This window comes from Buceros rhinoceros, unplaced genomic scaffold, assembly GCF_000710305.1.
Source record: "Buceros rhinoceros silvestris isolate BGI_N320 unplaced genomic scaffold, ASM71030v1 scaffold43308, whole genome shotgun sequence".
NCBI lineage: Eukaryota > Metazoa > Chordata > Aves > Bucerotiformes > Bucerotidae > Buceros > Buceros rhinoceros.
The window spans coordinates 17170-28096 of NW_010429390.1; the positions used below are offsets into that span (position 1 = coordinate 17170).

General features: G+C 37.3%; 1 protein-coding gene across 1 annotated transcript; it reads right to left on the minus strand.

The window, feature by feature from the left end:
• Positions 1-1120: 1120 nt before the first annotated feature.
• CDC45 (cell division cycle 45) lies at positions 1121-10703 on the minus strand (the record flags this gene model as incomplete). Its single annotated transcript, XM_010142614.1, has 17 exons — positions 1121-1185; positions 1877-1953; positions 2409-2527; positions 2983-3066; positions 3426-3564; positions 3767-3928; positions 4190-4288; positions 4687-4818; positions 5205-5324; positions 6131-6181; positions 6568-6629; positions 7377-7425; positions 7927-7982; positions 8915-9058; positions 9659-9796; positions 10253-10345; positions 10644-10703. Coding segments are annotated over 17 exons (1650 nt in total), but the record flags the coding sequence as incomplete, so codon positions are not given.
• Positions 10704-10927: the final 224 nt, after the last annotated feature.

Below are 10927 nucleotides of genomic sequence, written 5' to 3' on the forward strand. Positions count from 1 at the left end.
ACTGCCTAACAAACAACAGTTGCAGCTACTGACCCGCTGCTTCAAACTTCTGAGTGACCAGCAGAAAAAAAAAAGTAGCGTTGATACCCATTAAAAAAGCTAAGTCATGCTGTCATCTGGCTAAGGCTACCAACACCCGCTCTTGTTAAAGCCTTCGCCTTTCTCCTTTGCTTTCATCTACGTGCATACCGGAAAGACCACCTTGGGAGATTACCTCACATGTTAATACTAAAGACCAAACCCTTATCGAGGCACAAAAAGGCCATGAAGTACTTCATACGCTTTCAAAGAGTCTAACGGGTTATCTGAACAGTCTTTACAAAAGAGTTTAGAGTTTGGCGGCTGCTTTGTGAGGAAGCAAGCTACCCCCACCCTCCACAGCAGAATAAACGCACGCACAAACCAGTAACACCAGTGCATAACAGAAAAGCAGTGAATATCTGAAGGCAATAGCAACAATACGACAGTCTTATCAGATCTACAGCAAAATCTGTCTTGCTCTAAAGTAGCTTTAAAACAGACTTTGAGCTTGCGTGAAGCTAATACAACTACAAAGGAAGTCTTACATCCCCACCTTTATTTCCGATAAAAACTACACGCTAACACAGGCTACGACCTCGTAGTAGCTTGTGAAAAGCAGCTGAGAAAGAAAAACGCAAATTCTGCGCTATTGTCAAAGCCAAGAACGTCACCACTATGGCCCGGGTTCCCTCCTGATCGCAAACGAGCCATCGTAATTAAAAGAAAAGTAATAGAATATCAACTATAATTCACTAGTATCTCCATTTCTCTCACACACAAACAGCTGCTCCTTTTCCTGATGAACCTAAAAAGCCACAAGTTAAGAACAATGGAAAAAAAGCTTATGAATGATGGAACTGAAATAAATTTCTGAACAAGAACAAAAAAAAAAATTCTGATATTCTGCCGATACATAGTCTGCCTCCTCCCAAAAAGAAAAACAACTGTCTTTGTAAGAAATTCTTATCTCAATATATATTTTCACTAGAAACTGCTGCATTTTCTTAGAACATTCTACAGATAATATACGAATGTAATTTGATTAGTAACTTGATTTGTACTTGATTTTTGAATTAATCTTCTTTACACTGTCTTACCATTAGGACAAGAGAGAAATGAGCGCATCCAGAAATTTGCTCCGGTCTTCTGTTTTCAATTCTATTACTAAAACATGAAATATTTTATTACAAGATGCAAATAACTAAAAATATACTAGATGTCACACTGGAAGAATATTAATTCCCATTATACTTAATCACCTCAAAGAAGAAAAAGAGAAACTATTTATTCGAGGAAAATGCAAACCATTGTTTAATTTGCTTTCAGATTTCAGCAAACTCTGATTTCCAGATGCTCACGACATGATATAGCAGCCACCCTTTAAATCTAGAAATGTTTCTCTGTATGTTCAGTGTGCAGAAATAATTACAGATTGTAAAAACTGCCTCTTTTGTAAGCTCATACAGAGAGTGAAATCTTGTTGCATAAGTTTGAAAAATGAGACGATAAAGAACGCATCTCATAACATCAATTCCGTTCTTGGTCTGGCTGCTAAATACAAAAACCCTCACGGATTTTAAACTGAAGAGCACATATGAGATCACCTCAAAAAGACAAGCCTCAGCTTAGCAGTTGATAATTCCTGCGCGACAAGACAGCACTTCGAACAAGACTGACAGATCATGCAGTTTGTGTGTAGTGAACTGGGGAACAGCGCATCACACCATACCCTTGCTGTCCGTGCCTAAGCCGTGCCCAAAGGAGCAGCTCTCCACATTACGCTTTACGGAGGCTGCATGAACACTGACCCCTAAAGGACTATGTGGTGAGTGAAGTAAGCGACACTGTTACTCACTTGACATGTCAAAATGGTTGTGCAGAGTCCTCGAATTGGTACTGTCCGCAGCTTTCTCAAACGCTCTCCCAAAAAAGCTAAAAGGTGAACAGAAATACACACAAGCGTTACAGAGAAGCACAGCTTTAGTAAAGTCTGGAACTTCTTCCTTGCTGCAAGTTGAAAATGTCTTCCGGGTGTTTTACACACGCCACATACTCAACATCCACCTCACTTACGCAACTGCAAAAATCGTAACAGTGCAGGCTTTACAAAATGAAGTCACAGGTCACGTAGTCAACTATTTTCCTCTTTTAAGATAAGGGAATAGTTAAGGGGGAGGGGAAAAACAACTTGCAAGGAAGCTGGGGAACATCTGTATCCTCTCTCAAAGCAGCTCGTGCTTGCCGTATGCAAAAAGCTGGTTTTAATAAAGATACAATGGGAACCAACACATTTAGCGAAAAATAGGTACAGGAAAGGTATATTTGCTTCAGAGACAGGAAAAGTCTACAGATAAGCTTTAGTTAGAACTTTTAAACAATCTGCTTACTTCTTTTTGTCAGAGCTTTCTGTCTCCGGAGGAATGCCCACCATGATCACAGTTCCCCGGTCAACATCCATTGGTGCTGCCATTACCAGTGGCAGCAATTTACAGCGCTTGTTTTTTGTCTGCAAGTCAGAAAGCCTCTTTGTTAGACAAAACGCAGGAAACAATTTAGCTTCAGCTCTCCATGGGAGATAGTATTACAAGTACTCATCTAACTTTGAAAAGTTAACCTGAATTTAAACAGACACAGAGGTCTTTAGATAACAATTGCCAGTCATACCATACTCCTTTTTTGTGTGTCAGGTTAACTTTTCAAAGTACTTATTTAGTGACATACTCCCTCAAACTTAAAAACATGACACAAAGATGTTAAATTCTATCTTAGTAATGAAAACACTTTCTAACACTCTAAAGTCTCCCAGGCAGTTGTCTTTCCTAGGGCAGCATTCAGAGATGTGCTAAATTATCCAACCAATTAGCAGAAAAACATTATTAAGATTTTCATATAACCTTTTGATAATCAACTGCAAGTACCCAACAGGCCAGAGGTTAGTCAAAAGCTTTTTGATTTACTTACAGAGCAAACAAATGATTTGAGTAAGTATTTACTGAGCAGGCACAGAGACACTGGTTTGGAAAACAGTTTCACGTCTGGTGTGCCCTAGGAGAAGAAAAAGTATTTTAATTACAATCCAAGATGATTATTCCACTTATTTAATTTTAATATCTACTGACAAGTCTAAAGTCTTGTGTGGCTCAAAGAGCCCTAACGAGAACCATTACAAAAGAGGGGTCTGAGCTCACCCACTTGACTTTGCAATGACGCGCTCACCCCGTTGAGAGGACTGACCCTTCCTTTGGGATGTTCAGAGCAGATGTCAATACTGACCCATCAGAGGACAGATCAGCATAGACAGAGTCGTTCTTATTGAGTCAAGCAGTCAGGAAAACAGTCTTATTCAACTATGAGACAGCCAAATACGACAGTTAAACAAGACAGACAAAAACTAAAATTCTGACCTCCATGAGAGAGCAATAGAGAAAAGGCCCCTGCGAAATTACAAGGTTGGTGCAAATACAGCTGGCTACTGTCTGCTGAATGGCACGTAACTGCTTCTTGGCTAGGTCCAGTCCTTGGTGCAGTTTGTCCAGGTTACCCCTGCGATAGAAAGAGCAAAAGTAAACACTTTAATATAAAAATGAAGTTTTCCACACAGAAGTGAGACCTCTCTAAACACAATTCACAGGGATATTTTGCTTTTTTCTTCAGGGCTTTATGAGGCACGAATGCATCTTTTAGATACAAAGTCCATGTTCCCTAAATAATGTTGTAAAAGAATGAAGCGACCTATTTTCAGTACCTGGAGAGACTGTCCAAAGCTTTAATGAAATTAGTCGTTTCAGGCCCCTCTTTCTCTATATTCTCCATGAGAGAAGCTGTTGCATAAACTATATCGCTCGCTGAGAACTTGTTCTTAAAGCCAAAGTGAATGCTGAAGGTCTGAACCCTTAAATCCTTCATTCTGCAAAATGAAGTAAAACCAGTAAAGATCATTAACATTACCAACATTATTATCAACATGACCAGCCATCTCCTCAATTTGTTATTGTTAAGAACGTGAAGACAAATCGCACCTTAAACATTTGCAACAAGCCTAATATTAGTCTGTCGATCTCAAAAACATATTTTTAAAAACAAGATGGTACATGTTCTTCATATAAAAATATTTGAACTTAATGGAAAAGTATTTTCAGATAAAGCATTTGTATTTAAAACAATTTACCCAAACTTGTTTGCAGATTCTTCAATCATTTCCCGAAGATTTTCTTTCAAAGACACGTCCATGGAATTAAACTTCTGTTTCACTTGTTTCAAAGGCAAACTAAAAACAGAAGGAAAAAAGTACATTGGTAAGTATATAAGAATAAACAAATATTTTGTCTTTCTTTTGTAAGGTTCTCTTAATATTAGATAATTTAGCAAGTGAAGTCTGACTAAGCTTGCTTGGTTCTTTTTTCTTCAGTCACTGGAGAGTGGGTGTGCGATAGCATCGGTTCCTCTACACATCTACTGTTCCATCAAGGCTTACAGCTGAAGCATTCCTCACACCTCAAGACACAAGTTCTGTAACTCAACTCCAAGAGACTCTGCAACCTACTCAAAGCCCCACAGTCACATTTACAATGTAACTCGAGTACTTACAATCTATATTATCAATATTTTCCTATAATTCATTGAAAAAATGATCCTTTAATAGAGCCCCAGACTTTTATAACTCACCCCATGTCGGCCAAAAACTCCTGGAGCCTCTTCTGCCCTTGTACAGACCAAAGCTTAAGGCTAGCAGAGGTATATGAGGTGTTACACAGACTCTCATACAGAGACCAGTGCTGATAAAGTGCCAGGCGCAGACTGAACAGGAATTAGGGAAAATAATTGTAAACACATATGTAATCTGAAGTTAAAAACAGTACCAAACCTCCACAACTAACAGGTAAATCTTCAGTTGCCCTTTTTCACTGCACCTCCGTGCTCCATAACAGCGTTCGAAGCTGCAGGTGTGTGTAACACGAGAGGAGCAATGTTGACTGTAACGAATTCTGAGGGTTATGCTGAACTGAAGCTACATGAGCTATTGAAAGAGGGATTCATGTTCAACAAAACATTCACATTTCCATTCCTTTTAATTCCACTCGCAGCAGCAGAGATGGTGCTGGGAATTTTTCTCCCTAGATGAAAACTCAGCTGGTGTTCGCAAGTGGGCAGAGTTCATTTTCCCCGGATCTTAAGAAGGATACTCGTATTCAAATGCTATTCGCACGCAATCAATTGACAGAGAATTTTCCTCATCCTCATTGCGGTGGTTGTGGCGAGACACATGACGCTGCAGGATCCCAATATCAGTCACATACTTCATTCTTAAATAAAAACAAATCAGTTACTTCACTTGCTTCCAGTGGATTTTTGTACTTGGTTATAAGAACACAAAAATGCTTCCTAAAGCTTACACACATCAGCCAATCAGCAGCATGAAAACTGCAGTTACATCTTAAAGGAAAAAAATCAAAACAACTTAAATAATGTTCTGTCAACATTCAGCCATACACCCAAGCAATTAAAATAAAAAAAACCAAAACAACTAAATAAAAAAATAAAAATAAACTAAAATTTAAAAATTCAGAGAAACAGATAGACTGACCAATGAAATTAGTTCCTTACTACGTTTATCCCCTTTAAAAATATCAGTGTATTAGTAACAACAGAACACCAGAATTAAAGACTACACATTCACTACCATCAGAATTCTAGTATCTAGTAGGAAATAAAAAACAAGGAGAAAAAAGAGAGAAGATCTGAAACTCATTAACTAAAACTGGAAATGATGCTGAAGGATACAGAACACAATTATTTTTTCCTTTAATAAAACTGTATCGAGTTAATATTTATGTAATCTACCATTAAACACAATTTCTTCCCACGGCAGCAATTTTATAATTTTGTGAAAAATAAGGTTAGTTTAAAAATACTAAATAGTAGAAAAGACAAATATTTTTTCTTATGTATATTCCCATTTTCAGAAGGCATCAGACCACATTCAGTTATTAAGATATTTAATGTCACCATTTATTAATTACCTTATGTTATATTAATTCCCATGTTTCCTGATCTCTATTAATTGCTATGAGTTATTCCTTAAAAAAAAAATTTAAAAAATCTTTCTTACTGAGTGATTTTATCTTGGACCCATTGATCTGTTAGGCCGACAATAGCCCACCTAAAATTGCAGGTGGCGGAGTGGGGGGAAGAAAAGGAAAAGAAGTTAAAACGAAATTATTCCAGTACAGTATATTGTATTTAAGTCTTTAAGTGTGTGACAAAACAAGTCAGAAACACTGTCCACCAACTACTCCTAGAAGTTAATATCAAAGCTATATGCTTTTATTCCTTCTTTAGAGGACATACACATAATACCATCCTCCCTTTTTCCACACAAAAACTATCGGTTGCTTGTCATTAAATGTGTCCTCCGATTCGAGACAGACACCCCCCCCAAAATAAACTGGAACCTCTTACTGAAATCCAATAGTTCCGGGAAATCCTGCCTCTCTTTACCGCGGGTTTAAGCTTCTAGCCTCTATGACAAATGGTAAGGAAACGTACCACAACATGTCATTCAAGTCTTTAGACATCATCCATGCCAGATCAAACATCACCATCGCAGACTAGATGAGGAAAAAGCAAAAAGACAGGATAAATGAACACAAAAATCTCACTTCATTGAACAAACAGAACACAGTTAAATTTGCCAAGTACTAGGATGTTACTAAAGCTCTAGAAATCCCTTGGCTCTGAATCTGCCAGTGTCTTACTCTCTAAGAAACCAAGTAGTAAGAAAAATGTTTTATACAGCTCTGCAAACCTGCATGATGCATAGAGCAGCAGTTCACAAAATAGAAGAATAAGCAGACAGGAGGCCAATAACAGAAGGCACAGTCTGATGTCCGAAGTGTTATGTTTGAAACGTCCTGTCGCTTTGAAAACTCCGGAAGGCAGAAAAGCTCCCTACATGCTAAAAGTCTTTTTGCAAGAGTATTTTGTCAAGACCTAAAAAAATTACACTATCATATTTTTTTAGAACAGCATTAAGATACCAAACAACAAAGAAGTTAACAGTTCTGGTTTACCAGTTTCCCCCTCTGCTCATGTTAAGTTGCTGCTGTGCTCAGTCGTCTGCCAGAGCTGTTTCTATGATGCACCTGACTCATCAGTGGTAAAATTGGATGTACACCACCAGAAAACATTGAACTGCTAACTCAAACTACTTCTACGTATATGATGTATCTTATATATAATAAGATCTAAAAACAACAAGGTGTAACAATATCATTAGGTACTTATAAGATTGGGTATTGTCAAGTTACATTGACATCGGCACCTTGTGTTTTCATGACAAACGAGTTTATACTCACTGAGGTCCCATGGTATTCATATTGCTCATAGTCGAAAAGAATTTCTCGTCTAAAAAGGGAAAAAAAAAAATCCCACACCTGACTAAGTGGTGAACTGGTCATTGGATTAAATGAAAAATTAAGCCAGGAATTGTGAAATTTTAGTAATTAAAAAAAAAACCCCAAAAAAACACCCAACCTTGGGCTAGAAATAGTTTTTCTGCAAGCAATTAGATTTTAGAAGCAACGTGAAAACCACACTGAAATCTACTCATAAACTAAAAAGAAAAAAATTATTAAATCATCATTCCTCAAACCCCATTTTCTTATGTAATTCGTTCCTGCTCATTCCTAGTGACAACAGTGGGGTTGAGCAGGACGAAAACTGAAGCACAAATCTCATCCCAAGATAGACAAAATGAGAATAATACAGCTACTTAAAAGTGAAGCAGTTAAACTAAGGCATCTTGCAAATCAAGCAGCATAGTATCATGTTTTTGTATTCTTGGCAAGATTTTAATCAAAGATAAGAAAAAGAGATACAAGCAACATAAAAAAAAGTTAATCACACCTTCGTGCCTCCCATTCTCGCCTCTGTCGCCTTTTCATTGTTCTCTCTATTACATCCTGTAAATTGATTTGGATATTAAAAAGCTAGAAAAAACACGCTAGTAGATTAGCAGCTGTCCAGATACTTTAATGACTAAGACTTCATTAAAAACACTTAATTAAATTCTTCATGGTAAAGAAGAATTATTCCTATTAACAAAGTACTATTATCAAGCATTTTTCCAAGGCACACACTTTTAGAAAGTCACGGCACCTTTCTGTGCTAGCACTGATTCTGCCTGCCTTCTCAAATGAGAGGCTCAGCACACGTCAGCAGCACCGCAATCCTACCATTTCCTAACACAAAAATGACACTGATGAAAAATAAAGAGATTAGCAGGCAAAGCTGTACTATGTTACTAGAAAAATATAAAATAAATACTAAATCTGAGGTCTTTACATTTAGTTGTCTCTTGATATTGCTAGCCTCGTGCCTTTGCTTCCTTGAATGGTATAAAAAGAAAACATGCTACAAATTACATACAACAAATTTAATTTTTTTGTGTCTACCATAATATACTTTTGTTAGTTTCCTGCTACATGGACAGACAAAATGTATTGCTAAATAATTTGTGATCTTCTATCTTCTCAAACAATTACAAAAAAAAAGTTTAATCTAAACAAGCTGTATTGCTAGCTGTAAAGACCAGAGCACAGAATCAGAGATGATCTCGTCAGCTCACTGGTTATACAGACAGAATTATGCACAAACAAGTTCAAAACATCTTTTTTTATAAGGAGAAAATATTTCTGTGCTGTTCAGATAAATAAACATTTTGTGTAGGTGAAATTCTCCTGGTCATAGTAGATTATTTTTAAGTCTTACACTTGAATTTGTGATCTAATGGAACCTGATTTTTAAACTCAAATGTCATTATTACGATGATGTAAAGTACATGTAATAACTGATTTATTTTCTTTCTTGTCACAGCAAAGTAGCAGAAACACACCTCTTCAAAACGTCTACGTTTCTCTGAAGGCTCTGACCCATCACTTTCATTTTCTGAGTCCTCTTCTTCATCCTCTTCATCTCTGAAGATATCATCATAAGCAGGAACATCCAGATCATCATCTTGTTTAACTAACAGCTTGATCTAGCAAGAAAAAAAATTTATTTTAAATAAAATATCTTATTTAGTGATTAAAATGAATTTCAAATGACAGATGAAAATACTTCATATAGTAAGAGAAACGAAAAGTTCATTTTGGCTGTGAACAGCTACTGGCATAACAAAAACATTGCTTTTTAATAAAAAGACCATACTTATTTATATAAAATTAAAGACCTTATTCCTTTGTTACAGCATTACTGAAGGAATTATCATTTGTTGTTAAACTCACCTTGTCAAATAACTTGTGCTTAATACTCAAATTCTACATGTTGTTGGATGCTGAGAGATAACACGTTACATCTTGGAGGACATTTCTCCTGATTTGTAGCTGTTTGATTTATAGCAACAGCACTGACAGGCGCTTCCTGCCGACAGGGAAATCATCACAAGGCTAACGGTATATTCTGTAGTACTGAGAACGGATTTTGTTCTGCTCACGTACGCTACTGCTGCAAACATCCGTTGTTCCTGCTTTCCGAGCTGCGAGCTAACGCTGTAAGCACCCTGCGAAACACAGACAAGCACCACGCCACCCGCCACCACACTGCCTGCAGAGTTTTGTTACGACAGGAAAGCGTTTACCTGTGTGTCGTTGTAAACGTTCACTACATTGATAGGTCTGTGGCTGTCACACACGAAAAAAAAAGTGTCTTCTTCAGGCTGCAAGATCTCCAGAAGGTCAACGTTGGCGCCACAATTAATAAGAACAAAATATTTGAACTGCAAACAAATAAATAAATAAATAAATAGATGCTTTTTACTTAAATTAGCAGGAAACACAGAAGACTGAAAACACCTTTAGAAAACCTCTAGAGCACTCATCATTGCCAAAACTGGTAATTTATTTCTAATATTTGATGTCTCAAAAAAGAAAAAAAAAATCTTAAGACAAAACGCCAAATTTGGGGATGTTGAACATCCAACAGCACCTTTTATACCTCTAAATGTGCGCAGATTTACTTTGACTCTAGGAAAATTACAGCACGTTAGTTCAAGCTGATGTCAAAAACCAAACTTGACAAGTTTGTAACTGCTATGTTAAAACTTTAACACTGTTTTGAGGTAACCAGTGCCAATACTTAGTTCGAGATCTGACGGTTTAGGTTTGACAAAGGGGAGAAGTGCATGTCTGTGTAAGACGAGCTGTAACTGAGAAATTTTCCAGTATTTTTTCACCTGATCTTTATGCTCGAGAAAGGCTGTTTCAAGTTCTTGCCATCCAGACACTGGGACGAGTGTATATTGCACATGATCACATTGAAACAAAGCCTGAAATGAGGCAAACAGCTGTTAGCAAAGGTGAGGGGAAACAACCTCTTCTACAACGTTATCTCAGGCTGTAATTCTATTTCCTACAAATCTTTTCCCTGAGGACACATCAAATGATAAATCTACGCGAGCTTTGGGAGTGTGACTTACTAGTTTTCAGTGTCATAATTCATGGAAAAAGTAAGTTACAAAAGCAGATAAAACCTCCACCCTTTCCCCAGTTCATGCCTGTTGAAACACCCCAGAGCATTTTTTTTCTTTTACTGTTAGCCTAGGGTGATAACGAACAAAGACTTACTTGGAGTATTTTACAAGCACATAAGGCATCAACATCTGAAGCAACAAGAAGAAGAACACGCTGCAAAAATAACAGAGTGACAGTGTAAATGTTGTAAGAAAGGTGCCAAAGCTAACGTGCTGGTACACGAAACGCGTATCCTGGTGAGGTAGGCGTGAGCCGTAATCATACACCAGCATTGCTTCTGATGAGACACTTCAGCCAAAATTAACCCATTTGTATCCCTCTAAACATTATCAACAAACGACTCCACATACCCAAAACAAGTCAGCTGCTTTGTGGAA